This window comes from Delphinus delphis, chromosome 14 (assembly GCF_949987515.2).
Source record: "Delphinus delphis chromosome 14, mDelDel1.2, whole genome shotgun sequence".
Classification (NCBI taxonomy): Eukaryota; Metazoa; Chordata; class Mammalia; order Artiodactyla; family Delphinidae; genus Delphinus; species Delphinus delphis.
Window position 1 is genome coordinate 32588897 of NC_082696.1, and position 16463 is coordinate 32605359.

Consider the following 16463-nt stretch of genomic DNA (forward strand, 5'->3'; position numbering starts at 1 on the left):
GAAAACTGTCGTGCCACACGTAGTTGAAAAGACCAGAGTTACGACAACCTTCAGATGAGGTTTTACTCACTGACGATACGGTTTCTCCACTCTCCTTCATGCATTACCAGTCCCATCCTCAGATTCCATCCTGTGATCCCTCGGCAGATCTGGGCTCTCCTCTCATGTTAGCAAATTGGATGCAACAGTCCCGGCTATCACAGCCTTGTGCACACTATGCCTTAGCTCAAGAGAGAGGTTGTATATTTTCAAATGGGCCTAACAGAAAGCTCATTGATTCTCACTGGATTTCTTATCATCCCAGTCAATGTAAGCAGGAGAATGGGATGCGATTCACTGATGAATCACCCAAAACTAGCACCTATTTCTTCAGTAGGGATAGTGGGAAGGGTAGGTCCTCAAACGTAAGAGGGATAGATTTGAGGCAGATGTCTTCTACAACTCAGCACATTCAGTAAATGTACCTTTTTTTTTTTTTCACCTTCAAAAGGATTTTAAAAACCTACACAAAATAGACCATATTATCTTCTCCAATATTTTATTTTGTATGAGTTCTCACAATTGTGTAACTTTCATTAGTTTGTATCTCAGTGTGGTTTTTAGAAAGGCATCCTAAGAAATATTTTATTCTTAATTGAAAGGTTGATCTGAACAACTTATTATTTGGCCTTTTAAAAAATTTCGGTAGGGTTTCTACTTTCCAGAGTCTTCTAAGAAAATGGAATTTTTGCAATTTTTTTTTTAATAAATTGATTTATTTTTGGCTGTGTTGGGTCTTCGTTTCTGTGCGAGGGCTTTCTCTAGTTGTGGCAAGCGGGGGCCACTCTTCATCGCGGTGCACGAGCCTGTCTCTGTTGCGGCCTCTCTTGTTGCGGAGCACAGGCTCCAGATGCGCAGGCTCAGTAGTTGTGGCTCATGGGCCCAGTTGCTCCGCGGCATGTGGGATCCTCCCAGACCAGGGCTCGAACCCGTGTCCCCTGCATTGGCAGGCAGATTCTCAACCACTGCGCCACCAGGGAAGCCCTTTGCAATGTTTTAATTAAAAAAAAATAACTCTTCATATTAATGTGCCTAATGTCTTTGGTTCCTGTTATATTCCTGTTCAATTATTCCTTCAAGCACTTTGTTCTCCCATGACTCTTCCTTTTTGTTACCACATCTTTTCAGAGATGAGCTTCTGGATACAACTGAACCTCTTGGTATCTGGTACCAAGAGTCAGAGCAGTCACATCTGGGAAGCTATTTATTAAGCTACACTTTTAAATATTCTAATGTAGTTTAAGAATTCAGTTTAATAGTGTACATTACATTGGCTTAAACCGATATAATTTGGATTAGTACCTAATTTTTACAAATTTGTTATTCTAATCTCCCTGAAAAAAATTTCCTTATCCCCATTCTTCTCTTCCCATTTTATCCTCCTATTTTATTGTTTCTGATCATCTCTACTTCAAACTTTTAAACTCGTAACCTACAGAAATACATTTTACATATACTTTACATTATGATCCAGCATATATACATATTCACACATACATATGTAAAACAAGTTTTACAAAACAATACTTACCGTACAATTCAACTTGATGTTGTCTATTCTGTTCTGTTCTATTCCATTCAACTTTATTATATATGTTGCTCCTTTATAATCCTGTTATTTGACCTCATGATCCACTGATGTGTCTCAACAATATAACTTGAAAATTATTGCTAAAGCAGTACTTCCTCACTGGGAGATTTTTACCCCACAGGGTTTTTATGATTGTACTCAAAGGAATTTTGTCTCATAAAGGCAAAATAGCAAATATTTCTATTCCCACTTAAAAGGGCATTATACAAAATAAAATAATTATTGAAATGTTTCCCTTAACTACACAGTTGAAAGCCCACTGGAGCACATCAAGTGACAGTACATGCCAGTAAATGAAAACCAGATAAACGTTATAATGATTCAGTTACACAGTTGTTTTACTACCCAACAGAGCAATTCTGGGTACCTTGATGTTTTGACTATTATGAAGTTAATTTTGGCAAATTTGCATCATCAGATGCATGATTTATATTCATCTGATAAAAATTTTTATATGATGCATTGTAATTGTCTATAATATATTAGAAACCAGTTTATGAGTGAAAATAAATTATTAAATTATATCGTTTATTTTTTACTTACTGGGACTAAACTATTCACAGTAACAATGTGTTATTTTTGAGAAGTGCCTGCATGGAGTAGTGTAAAAATTCCTCTTTTGATTGTCATTGAGAAACAAAAAATATCAAAATTAACCAATTGATATTTTAAAACACAAAAATATAAGAATTGCAAACATCAGATCATAGTTTTGACCTATTTCTGATGCTGTAACACATTACTAAAATTTCAAAGTATTTGTGTGCATTCTGTATATTGAGACCAAACAAAAGGAATTTATCAACAAATTTGCTGTTGCTTATATACTTATTTTTTTGTTTCTTTTTTGTTCACTAGGTTGTTGTATTTTTTAGATTCCACATATAAGTTATATCATACAGTATCTGTCTTTCCCTGTCTGACTTATTTCACTTAGCATAATACCCTCCAAGTTCATCCAAGTTGTTGGAAATGGCAAAACTTCATTCTTTTTTGTGGCTGAGTAGTATTCCCCTGTATATACATACACTACATCTTTATCTACTCATCTGTTGATGGACATTTAGGTTGCTTCCATATCTTGGCTATTGTGTTGAATATAATGCTGCTATGAACATTGGGGTGTATGTATCTTTTCAAATTAGTGTTTTTGGTTTTTTTGGATATATACCCAGGAGTGGAATTGCTGCGTCATATGGTAGTTCTATTTTTAGTTTTTTGAGAAAATTCCATGCTGTTTTCCACAGTGGCTACACTAATTTACATTCCTACCAACAGTGTGCAAGGGTTTCCTTTTCTCCACATTCTTGCCAACATTTGCTATTTCACAAGAAATGTAGCAATGGAATCATAGGGTTAGGGAATTAAGAAAACTCAATTATAAATGAACAAATTGTGTGACCTAGATTTTTTAAATTAAGCTGGTTCCTCTTCCCCTGCTACAGTATAGTTTTCAAAAGGTTAAATATTCATGACCCTCAGGCAAATATAATGTGAACCCATGTCAAAGATTTTATTTAATTCATTAATTAATGAGGAAACCAGTAAGATGTTAAAACTGGTCTAAAGAGCATTTGAGAAGCTACAAACACCCACATAAGCAAAGGAATATTAGGATAAGATTTTTCAGTTAGATACAAAATTGTTACCTTTGGGGTTATCTCTGCCACCAAACAAAACAAACTATTTACATCTCTACTAGACAAAAATCTGCAAGAAATCTTTGACCCTATAGAGTTGTAAAATAGCCTAGTCAAAAGAAAGTCAAGCCTGGTTCTGCACTGAATGAACACTTAGCAATTTCTTTTGCCTATTGTCAAGTTCTGCATAATTTTTCTGACACCTGTTCTCTCAATATTTTTATGTTGGAGTGTCCATAATCCTCTGTCTATACTCACTCCCTTAGTGAACTCAGTCAGTCTAGTGGTTATAAATTATATAAACATTTGGATGACTTCCATAGTTATATCTAAGTATAAATATTTAGACCTCTTTCCTCAACTCCAGACTTGTATATTCAACTGCCTATAGTACAGTGCTCTTAGATATCTAATGGACAGCTTAAATTCAACACATCTAAAACTAAACTCCTGCTTTTCCTTTCTATAAAAAGGCTATTATACCTATATCCCCTATCCCCCAATATTGGCTACTCTATCCTTTCAGATAAGCAGAAGTTATCAGTACCTTATTTTCTCACATTCTATAGGCAATCCTTCAGGAAATACCAATCCACCTTCAAAATATATCAGAATCTACTTCTCACCACCTCCACTGCCACCACCTCATATATCATTAGGTATGTCCCTGCAGAAGGGCTGAGCTCCAGGGAGACAACTTTCCCAAATAAAGCAGAGCTTTGATTTGTTCAAGGGCAAATGAATAGTTCCCTAAACCTGAATATACAAACTGGCTCTCCAGAAAACCTATTCTCCTGAAAAGTCCAGTAAGTGGTGTTATTGAATAGAACATTATTTCTGTGATTTATAATTGCTATCTAGCTATTCCTAATATCCCCAAGCATGTATAAACCAACTTCCTCTATTTAAGTATGTTGTGAAAATTCTTTTATATTTTTTTTAAGTCTCGATTTTTTTTTTTCTATTCACTTACATAAGTGATAATAGTCACTGTTCAAAACAATTGATTTCTCTGATGTACATGTCACTCTTCAGGGAACCTGAAATGTGCTGATGCTTTAGGTATGTACTTGTGTGTCTGTGCAGAAAGGCTTTGTGATAGCTTTCTGGGACTACCATAGCAAAGTACCACAGACTGGCTGGCTTAAACAACAGATATTAATTTTCTCACAATCCTAGAGGCTACAAGTCTCAGTTCAAGATGTCAGCAGGGCTGTTTTTTCCCTAGAGGCCTCTCTCCTTGGCTTATAGATGGCCCTCTTTTCTCTGTGTCTTCACGTGGTCTTCTCTCTAGCCCTGTCTGTGTCCTGATCTCTCCTTAGAAGGGCATCAGTCATGTTGGATTGTGGCCCACCCATTTGACTTCATCTTACCTTAACTACCTCTTGAAAGAACCCATTTCGAAATACAGTCACATTCTGAGGTACTGAGGGTTAGAACTTCAACACATGAATTTTGGAGGGAGATAATTCATGCCACACTTTCACTTCAGTAATGGGCACAGATGTCATGTTAACTTAGATAACTGGCACAAAAGCAAAAGAGAGATCTGAGTCACCAGCTTGCGTGTCAAGATTCCAAAATAATGGCATTCAGGGCCCAGCCTGGGGCATCCCTTACCTTCATGTGCCCTTTGGTTTGTGGTACCTACTAATCTCAGGTCCAGCAAATGAGTACAGTATATTTGTTTGTATTTCTCTCTTGACTCAACACAGATAAAAAGATTGAAAAACAGAGATAAAAAAGTTGCATCAGTAACAAGTCATATCTTTGCAAATGGTAGTGGAAAAGAAGACTACCTTCTGTACTTATGAAGACTGAGTATTGTGTTTTGTTTTCACGTTAATTGTAGATACCAATTTTATATACAAAATAATTCACTAACTCACATAAAATCAAGGGATTTTAAAATTTGTCAAAGTAGTCTTTTTCTCTGTTGTTAAACAGAAAACCTAGAAGAGTTCTGTAGTTGGAGACAATAGGCTAAATCAAAGAAGGAGAAAACAGTTATGATTTTTAAAACCACTGAAGCTTTAAGTGTCTGCCAGTGTTCTGGTGATTTGGGGCTGAAATCTGCTCTGTTCCTTACTTTCCTTTGTCAGCAGTGTTCACCATGGCAACTTCAATAAAACTCCCCTCACAAATGTTTTTCTTCTAGAGTGCAAAGCACCTTTTTAAAGAAGGCCGACAACCTGGTAGGAATGGGTGTTCAGAAAAAATCAAATGAAAAGTATTCTGCTTTCTTCATGATTGCTGTAGGTGGCAGGAGGTGAGGACATTATACAGGGGATAAAGTTGGGTGAAAAAAACATTTTACCTTGTTTTGAAATAAAAATTGTGTTTTCTTTTGAGGTATAAAATTAGTTTAAAATATGTTAGAGAAACTTTTCCCTTTCACAACATTTCTTTATTTCTCATCTTAGAATTTGGACAAGCTTTGTCCATACAAATTCATGAGCCACTTTCGAATGTGGATTTTGTATGGACAACTTTAGCCAATTACCTGATTTAGTGAAAGCTGCTCGGGTCCAGATCCATTTCTTGGGACTACTTTGGTAAACTTAACTAATGTGGGATTTTGAGCACACCATTAAATCTCCCTGGGTGCCTTAGAATCACATTAGAATAAAGTGGAAATGTTTCGAAAATACCAATGCTAGGGCCTTACCCAGAGATTATATTTTAAGGTCTAGGTGATACTCAGATGTAAGATTTTTTCTTTTTTCTTTTTAAGTACCTAAGGCAATTTTAATGTCTAGCTAGACTTAAGAATCACTGTATTTATTGATCTCAAAGAATCCTTCCAACTACACCTTTCTAAGGCACTGATGTACAAGTTGACTCCGGCAGGGCTTGACTCTGATAGGAGTGCTGATTAAGTACCTTTGCTTTCAAATTTATGTATCTTTTGTTTCAAGATTCAGGAAAGAATGGCATTAGCTTTTAATTTAGTAGCCTAGCATCTTTATTCCTGCTTATCTATTCATTATCCAGAATAAGCCCAAAAGTCATGTCAGTGTCCAGTGCAGAAGTAATACCTTCACTTTCAAAACACATTGGTTTTCAAAGGATTTTATTGCTTAGAGGTTGGTCAAAAGGCATTAACTAGATACAATATTACATTATTTTCTTGTGTGTGTGAAAATGGCCAAGACAAAGTTAACAGCAGATTTTTCAAATGACTCCACAATTCTTTGTTGCCATAGTGGGTACCTTTTCTCTTAGAACAGTGGGTCTCAATCCTGACGGCCCTTCAGAATTGCCTGGGAAGCTTTTTCAAAATCTTCATGCTTAGGCTATCAGAATCGCTGGACCAGGCACCAGTTCTTTGAAAGCTTGCCTGGTAATTACAAAATGGAGCCAGGGCTGAGAACTGCTTGCTCTAGAGTGAAGTTGTGTGGACAAATTGGGTCAAGCAACTGGCCAGTGATGAAATGCTAAGAGTGTGTTAGTCATCTCCTTGATTAGAAACAGCACCTCCTTTTCCCCTGTGGATAACACTGTCAGAGATGATTATTCTTCTTTTGCTAAAATTACCACTGTGAGGAAAATCTATTCCTTTAAATGTTCAGCATTATTAGACTACAACTATTTCTACTGCAGGTGGCAAATGAAACGTTTCCTTAAGTTGATGAATAAAATCTAGGCCTGTCTTCTCACAGATCCCTTTGAAGATGATTGAAATAGTGGGTAAAAGAAGGAGAAAACACAGCAGTTTTTTTAGGACATTAATTTGTTAGGTTAAATTGCAACTCAAAAAGACCCAATGGTGTATGCCTTTTAAGTTTCAGCTTTGTTGTTTCCTCATAGGTAAAAACTGCATTTCAGCATTATTCCTCTGTGATTTTCCTCTGTAGATTGTGATAGTCACTGGAAACTTCAAGAGTCCAGAGCCTCAGTACTGTAGTATCAAATGTGTGCCAAATTGTCATTCTGGAGCTTGGTTCTGGTGTCTCCCCAAAGCCTATAAGTCATCATCAAACGAACAAATCAAGTAATTAAGCTCTGTGGCCTGAATCTGATCTATACTCTCCACCTTAAGCCTAAAAAGGTATCCATTCATGTAGCTAGTTAAATCCTCCAATAATGAATCTGGATCAGGGAAATGACTTGCTAATGCTTTTCGCAAACACGGGGAAAGGGAGCTCATTTCCTCCCATCACACACCCGAAACCCACTGTGTTTTCAGTGGCCCGACAGAAAGCCAAAGCTGACGTACATGGAAAAAGGATGACAGAAGTATTAATAGGAGTTAGTAAAAAAAGTGTTGCCTTCACAAATTCCATCTGAGCTCTTCTTGAGATGACTCCAGGGCATGTTGCAAATTCAACAATTTATGATCAGTTGCCTTTTATCCTTCAAGTCACGCAAAACAAGCAATTATTTAGAATGCAGTAAATGGTTTAATATTTATGGACTTGAGAAAGAACTTGAATTAAAATTCAGTCTGGGGTCTGAATTAGCACCATCAGAATACAGAAGGAATTTAATACGCATGCACAAATTAGTTTTAATAACATACATAAGTAAAATACATTTGTTTTACTTGATACGGTTGTTTTGGAGGACGCTTCTTGGAGTTGAACTTATTTTTATTAGTTGGCTGGGCATGATACAGGTTGAACACCCCTTAGTTCCAGGGCCTTGGCGAAATTCACCTCCAATGGCTTTCCCGTGCCTTTGGTGAGCCTTAGGGATCGGATGCAACCTCGGAAACGAATGTTGGTTGTCAGGCCAAACTGGTTGAGGCCCTCTGAAAAACCAAGCAGGGAGGGCTCAGTTTTGAAGTTCAGCTACTATGTTAAGAGCATGCTTCAAAGTCAGCTGTTAGCTTAAGATGCAATGGGAATGCTATTTTACGTAAAGTTAGTGATTTTGTTCTTAGCTTTACTAACAGTTAAACTGGTAGGGAAACATCAACTTTTTTATAGTTATGTATTATGAAATATGGAGACATCTATAATTACACATTTGAAGACATCAAAGAATTTGGTTTGGAAGGGACAAGTTTACAGTTGTGAATTAAAATTATTAAATTTTATTTAATGAACCAAAGTAACTGATCAAATACTTTAAGTACTGAATTAGGACATGGACTTTTAATGGTGACTTTTTTACTTTCTTCCATTGTAAAGATAAATCCCAAATGGTTAAGTTTGTTGTGAACTCACACAAAATCTTTCTCTTCTTAAGGAGAGAGTCCCTTCTTTTAGCAGGCCTACTAGGTGCTAAGATCCCATTTCGTAGACTGTAAATGGAGAAGTATATTACCTCCTTCATAATACCTTGGGGTTTGTCCTGATTGAAGCAGGAGATATTTTCTTTTTCTTTTTGTCCCCGAAATTTTTTTTTTTTTTTTTTTCTGTCTGCGCCATGAGGCATGCAGGATTCTAGTTCTCCGAGCCACCGGGGATCGAATCCATGCCCTCTACATTGGAAGCACAGAGTCCTAACCACTGGACTGCCAGGGAATTCCCAGAAGGAGATATTTTCCAAACCCCAGGAGCAATTTTGGAAAGAGGAACTCAGAATTGGTCCCCATGGCTTCTATATCTTTTCCATCATCAACTGCTGCTTAATATACATTTTGCTTGTTTTGTTAAGGAGAGGAGCTCTATATAAATGGGGACAAAGGTTTCTCTGGCCAAAATACTGAAAGACCATTCCAGCAGTCTGCATTACTACAGTATTTATTAAGAGGCTGTTGGCTTACTTCTTATCAAGTTGGGCACTCTTGTTTATAGGCACTTTGGGTAACTCTCTGTGGTTCACATGCTATATTTAATGTGCTGGAGAGGTATTTTTGAATGCAGATTTATTGCTTGGGTTTCTTTGTCATATAAACTCTATAATAGCCTAAGGGGGAAATTAGCTATGTTTAACCCAATGATTTCCAGAACTTGAGGAAATAAGTTCCATAACATTTAATGATTCCTCTGGTATATTAATTTTTTAAAAATGAGAAAGAACACCGATTCTGGCCCTGATTGCTGTTAAATGCCTCATATCTTTATAAGCCAAATGCATTTCCTCTAGCCTCCATCTCCCATGAATGAAATTTTGGAGGCAATCATGAAAAGTTCAGTCCCATGTGGTTTATATAAGTAAAATGCTCATTTTACACACTAGAAATGTCAGATAATGTATTATTTATTGGAGCAGATTCTAAAGCTAGGAAGCAAGTATACTTAAGCACACATTCTTGAATGTATTTATAGAATATAAATGTGTTCAAAACCACTAACAAAACAGAGCAAAGATATTCTTGCTGGGGTAGGCAACACTCACCTGGGAACCCTCCAACAAACACGGGGTCATTTGTATCAGCGGATGTAGATGCTCGATTTGGGCTCTGGGCTTCCACCTGGTTCCCATCTACTGTCAGCTCGATTCGGTGCTTGACCTTGTTGGCCGTGACTTTATGCCACTGTCCGTCACACAAATGCCCTGGGATCCCAGCATCATAGACAGCAGTGAATCGGCCGGCGCCATTGTCCACATGAAACATAAGCTAGAAAGCAGGAAATTGAACAGCCACAGATGGTTTCATTGGAAGGGTGTCACGGTGGTTCACGGAGTAAAAATTATCTCTAGAAAAGTCATTAGCTGAAATAGTTTTAAATGAATAACTTAGGCATATTAAATTTAAAAAAAAACTTGACAGAAATTAAAATGCAGATTTAATGACCAGGAGTCACAAATTATGCTCTTTACTTTCGGACATTGTTGGGAGCAATAGGCAAGACGTATGAGGCGGGTAATAAATAACTCTGCTTTCAGAAAATGTGAAATACAATTTGAGGCCGGGTGACAAAAAAAGGATGTAGTATACACTGGGAAAAATTCTACCACAGATCTTTTTAGAGTGTGGGAGTTCTTAGGAATCTGGTTTACAAATTCATTTGAAAGGATGATTTTTTTTTTAAGATTTTGATGTTTTAATTGTATATTTTTTCCTTCACGGAATCTATTTTATATATAGGATTGAGAGTTACATAAATTACATTTTGGGGCAAGTTTCATGTCACAGTTACCAAAGACTTTGAGCCAGAAGGCCAGTTCAATTCTTAACAATGAAGAACTTAGACTAGGAGTTCTTGTCTAAATGAGAAAAATCTGTTTTTAGTAACACAGAATGGGCCCTGAAACTTGAGATTGCAGAATTCTTTTGAAGCTGATGAAGAAAAGAAACATTGAAACATTAAAAACAGTCAGTTTGGCAAAACATTTGACAAGGTAAAAGAAAAGAAATAGGGGTTTTAAAAAGAAGATTAAAAGTGCAAGTAAATAGGTGAAAAGTTTGTAAACTATACAGTGATGTAAATATTAGTTAAGATTTTGCTATATTCGGTGAAATTTGTAACAAGGGAATTTGGCATATAAAAAGAGCTTGGTGAGAAATCCATATGCATTGTGATGGAACTCGACACCCTGACAAGTTGCAGGGAACTGTGGTTATAATCAGGTGAAGAGCAACACTGACAAGATGCATTGAAACTGTGTGTTGAAAATCTGGCAAAACTATTATTATTTTTTTTTACATCTTTATTGGAGTATAATTGCTTTACAATGGTGTGTTAGTTTCTGCTTTATAACAAAGTGAATCAGTTATACATATACATATGTTCCCACATCTCTTCCCTCTTGCGTCTCCCTCCCTCCCACCCTCCCTATCCCACCCCTCTAGGTGGTCACAAAGCACCGAGCTGATCTCCTGTGCTATGCCGCTGCTTCCCACTAGCTATCTACCTTACGTTTGGTAGTGTATATATGTCCATGCCACTCTCTCACTTTGTCACAGCTTACCCTTCCCCCTCCCCATATCCTCAAGTCCATTCTCTAGTAGGTCTGTGTCTTTATTCCTGTCTTACCCCTAGGGTTTTAATGACATTTTTTTTTCTTAAATTCCATATATATGTGTTAGCATACGGTATTTGTATGACAGACTCTAGGTCCATCGACCTCATTATAAATAGCTCAGTTTCGTTTCCTTTTATGGCTGAGTAATATTCCATTGTACATATGTGCCACATCTTCTTTATCCATTCATCCGATGATGGACACTTAGGTTGTTTCCATCTCCTGGCTATTGTAAATAGAGCTGCAATGAACATTTTGGTACATGACTCTTTTTAAATTATGGTTTTCTCAGGGTATATGCCCAGTAGTGGGATTGCTGGGTCATATGGTAGTTCTATTTGTAGTTTTTTAAGGAACCTCCATACTGTTCTCCATAGTGGCTGTACCAATTCACATTCCCACCAGCAGTGCAAGAGTGTTCCCTTTTCTCCACACCCTCTCCAGCATTTATTGTTTGTAGATTTTTTGATGATGGCCATTCTGACTGGTGTGAGATGATATCTCATTGTAGTTTTGATTTGCATTTCTCTAATGATTAATGATGTTGAGCATTCTTTCATGTGTTTGTTGGCAGTCTGTATATCTTCTTCAGAGAAATGTCTATTTAGGTCTTCTGCCCATTTTTGGATTGGGTTGTTTTTTTTTTTCTTATTGAGCTGCATGAGCTGCTTGTAAATTTTGGAGATTAATCCTTTGGCAGTTGCTTCATTTGCAAATATTTTCTCCCATTCTAAGGGTTGTCTTTTGGTCTTGTTTATGGTTTCCTTTGCTGTGCAAAAGCTTTTAAGTTTCATTAGGTCCCATTTGTTTATTTTTGTTTTTATTTCCATTTCTCTAGGAGGTGGGTCAAAAAGGATCTTGCTGTGATTTATGTCATAGAGTGTTCTGCCTATGTTTTCCTCTAAGAGTTTGATAGTTTCTGGCCTTACATTTAGGTCTTTAATCCATTTTGAGCTTATTTTTGTGTATGGTGTTAGGGAGTGATCTAATCTCATAGTTTTACATGTAGCTGTCCAGTTTTCCCAGCACCACTTATTGAAGAGGCTGTCCTTTCTCCACTGTACATTCAGCCTCCTTTATCAAAGATAAGGTGACCATATTTGTGTGGGTTTATCTCTGGGCTTTCTATCCTGTTCCCTTGATCTATATTTCTGTTTTTGTGCCAGGACCATACTGTCTTGATTACTGTAGCTTTGTAGTATAGTCCGAAGTCAGGGAGCCTGATTCCTCCAGCTCCGTTTTTCGTTCTCAAGATTGCTTTGGCTATTCGGGGTCTTTTGTGTTTCCATACAAATTGTGAACTTTTTCGTTCTAGATCTGTGAAAAATGCCATTGGTAGTTTGATAGGGATTGCACTGAATCTGTAGATTGCTTCGGGTAGTAGAGTTATTTTCACAATGTTGATTCTTCCAATCCAAGAACATGGTATATCTCTCCATCTATTTGTATCATCTTTAATTTCTTTCATCAGTGTCTTATAATTTTCTGCATACAGGTCTTTTGTCTTCTTAGGTAGGTTTATTCCTAGATATTTTATTCTTTTCGTTGCAATGGTAAATGGGAGTGTTTTCTTGATTTCACTTTCAGATTTTTCATCATTAGTGTATAGGAATGCCAGAGATTTCTGTGCATTAATTCTGTATCCTGCTACTTTACCAAATTCATTGATTAGCTCTAGTAGTTTTCTGGTAGCATCTTTAGGATTCTCTATGTGTAGTATCATGTCATCTGCAAACAGTGACAGCTTTACTTCTTCTTTTCTGATTTGGATTCCTTTTATTTCCTTTTCTTCTCTGATTGCTGTGGCTAAAACTTCCAAAAGTATGTTGAATAAGAGTGGTGAGAGTGGCCAACCTTGTCCTGTTCCTGATCTTAGTGGAAATGCTTTCAGTTTTTCACCATTGAGGACTATGTTTGCTGTGGGTTTGTCATATATGGCCTTTATTATGTTGAGGAAAGTTCCCTCTATGCCTACTTTCTGCAGGTTTTTATCATAAAGGGGTGTTGAATTTTGTCAAAAGCTTTCTCTGCATCTATTGAGATGACCATATGGTTTTTCTCCTTCAATTTGTTAATACGGTGTATCACGTTGATTGATTTGTGTGTATTGAAGAATCCTTGCATTCCTGGAATTAACCCCACTTGATCATGGTGTATGATCCTTTTAATGTGTTGTTGGATTCTGTTTGCTAGTATTTTGTTGAGGAGTTTTGTATCTGTGTTCATCAGTGATATTGGCCTGTAGTTTTCTCTTTTGTGACATCCTTCCTGGTTTTGGTATCAGGGTGATAGTGGCCTCATAGAATGAGTTTGGGAGTGTTCCTCCCTCTGCTATATTTTGGAAGAGTTTGAGAAGGATAGGTGTTAGCTCTTCTCTAAATGTTTGACAGAATTCGCCTGTGAAGCCATCTGGTCCTGGGCTTTTGTTTGTTGGAAGATTTTTAATCACAGTTTCCATTTCAGTGCTTGTGATTGGTCTGTTCGTATTTTCTATTTCTTCCTGATTCAGTCTTGGCAGGTTGTGCATTTCTAAGAATTTGTCCATTTCTTCCAGGTTGTCCATTTGATTGGCATAGAATTGCTTGTAGTAGTCTCTTAGGATGATTTGTATTTCTGCAGTGTCAGTTGTTACTTCTCCTTTTTCATTTCTAATTCTATTGATTTGAGTCTTCTCCCTTTTTTTCTTGATGAGTCTGGCTAATGGTTTATCAATTTTGTTTATCTTCTCAAAGAACCAGCTTTTAGTTTTATTGATCTTTGCTATCCTTTCCTTCATTTCTTTTTCCTTTCTTTCTGAACTCATCTTTATGATTTCTTTCCTTTTGCTAACTTTGGGGTTTTTTTGTTCTTCTTTCTCTAATTGCTTTAGGTGCAAGGTTAGGTTGTTTATTTGAGATGTTTCCTGTTTCTTAAGGTAGGATTGTATTGCTATAAACTTCCCTCTTAGAACTGCTTTTGCTGCATCCCATAGGTTTTGGGTCGTCGTGTCTCCATTGTCATTTGTTTCTCGGTATTTTTTGATTTCCTCTTTGATGTCTTCAGTGATCACTTCGTTATTAAGTAGTGTATTGTTTAGCCTCCATGTGTTTGTATTTTTTACAGATCATTTCCTGTAATTGATATCTAGTCTCATAGCGTTGTGGTCGGAAAAGATACTTGATACAATTTCAATTTTCTTAAATTTATCAAGGCTTGATTTGTAACCCAAGATATGATCTATCCTGGAGAATGTTCCATGAGCACTTGAGAAAAATGTGTATTCTGTTGTTTTTGGATGGAATGTCCTATAAATATCAATTAAGTCCATCTTGTTTAATGTATCATTTAAAGCTTGTGTTTCCTTATTTATTTTCATTTTGGATGATCTGTCCATTGGTGAAAGTGGGGTGTTAAAGTCCCCTACTATGAAAGTGTTACTGTCGATTTCCCCTTTTATGGCTGTTAGCATTTGCCTTATGTATTGAGGTGCTCCTATGTTGGGTGCATAAATATTTACAATTGTTATATCTTCTTCTTGGATCGATCCCTTGATCATTATGTAGTGGCCTTCTTTGTCTCTTCTAATAGTCTTTATTTTAAAGTCTATGTTGTCTGATATGAGAATTGCTACTCCAGCTTTCTTTTGGTTTCCATTTGCATGGAATATCTTTTTCCATCCCTTCACTTTCAGTCTGTATGTGTCCCTAGGTCTGAAGTGGGTCTCTTGTAGACAGCATATATATGGGTATTTTTTTTGTATCCATTCAGCCAGTCTGTGTCTTTTGGTAGGAGCATTCAATCCATTTACATTTAAGGTAATTATTGATATGTATGTTCCTTTTCCCATTTTCTTAATTGTTTTGGGTTTGTTATTATAGGTCTTTTCCTTCTCTTGTGTTTCTTGCCTAGAGAAGTTCCTTTAGCATTTGTTGTAGAGCTGGTATGGTGGTGCTGAACTCTCTCAGCTTTTGCTTGTCTGTAAAGGTTTTAATTTCTCCACCAAATCTGAATGAGATCCTTGCTGGATAGAGTAATCTTGGTTGTAGGTTTTCCTCCTTCAACACTTTCAGTATGTCCTGCCACTCCCTTCTGGCTTGCAGAGTTTCTGCTGAAAGATCAGCTGTTAACCTTATGGGGATTCCCTTGTGTGTTATTTGTTGTTTTTCCCTTGCTGCTTTTAATATGTTTTCTTTGTATTTAATTTTTGACAGTTTGATTAATATGTGTCTTGACGTGTTTCTCCTTGGATTTATCCTGTATGGGACTCTCTGTGCTTCCTAGACTTGATTAACTATTTCCTTCCCATATTAGGGAAGTCTTCAACTATAATCTCTTCCAATATTTTCTCAGTCCCTTTCTTTTTGTCTCCTTCTTCTGGAACCCCTATAATTCGAATGTTGGTGCATTTAATGTTGTCCCGGAGGTCTCTGAGACTGTTCTCTGTTCTTTTTATTCTTTTTTCTTTATTCTGCTCTGCAGTAGTTATTTCCACTACTTTACCTTCCAAGTAACTTATCCGTTCTTCTGCCTCAGTTATTCTGCTATTGACCCCTTCTAGAGTATTTTTAATTTCATTTATTGTGTTGTTCATCGTTGCTTGTTTCATCTTTAGTTCTTCTAGGTCCCTGGTAAATGTTTCTTTCATTTTCTCTATTCTATTTCCAAGATTTTGGATCATCTTTACTATCATTATTCTGAATTCTTTTTCAGGTACACTGCCTATTTCCTCTTCATTTGTTAGGTCTGGTGGGTTTTTATCTTGCTCCTTCATCTGCTGTGTGTTTTTCTGTCTTCTCATTTTGCTTATCTTACTGTGTTTGGGGTCTCCTTTTCACAGGCTGCAGGTTCATAGTTCCCATTGTTTTTGGTGTCTCTCCCCAGTGGCTAAAGTTGGTTCAGTAGGTTGTGTAGGCTTCCTGGTGGAGGGGACTAGTGCCTGTGTTCTGGTGGATGAGGCTGGATCTTGTCTTTCTGGTGGGCAGGTCCACGTCTGGTGGTGTGTTTTGGGGTTTCTGTGGACTTATTATGATTTTCGGCAGCCTCTCTGCTAATGGGTGGGGTTGTGTTCCTGTTTTGCTAGTTGTTTGGCATAGGGTGTCCAGCACTGTAGCTTGCTGGTCGTTGAGTGAAGCTGGGTGTTGGTGTTGAGATGGAGATCTCTGGGAGATTTTCGCCGTTTGATATTACGTGGAGCTGGGAGGTCTCTTGTGGACCAGTGTCCTGAAGTTGGCTCTCCCACCTCAGAGGCACAGCACTGACTCCTGGCTGCAGCACCAAGAGCCTTTCATCCACACGGCTCAGAATAAAAGGGAGAAAAAGTAGAAAGAAAGAAAGAGGAGAAAATAAAATAAAAT

At 37.1% G+C, this 16463-nt stretch overlaps 1 protein-coding gene across 1 annotated transcript in view; it reads right to left on the reverse strand.

The window, feature by feature from the left end:
* Positions 1–7755: 7755 nt before the first annotated feature.
* The window catches only part of LAMA2 (laminin subunit alpha 2), a 603358-nt gene continuing 594650 nt past the window's right edge, over positions 7756–16463 (reverse strand). The window contains exons 64-65 of the mRNA XM_060029982.1: positions 9559–9781; positions 7756–8023 (exon numbers count right to left, since the gene is read on the reverse strand). Coding sequence (XP_059885965.1) covers positions 7866–8023; positions 9559–9781 — 381 coding nt within the window. The 3' untranslated portion in view covers positions 7756–7865. The remainder of the gene's footprint in view (positions 8024–9558; positions 9782–16463) is intronic.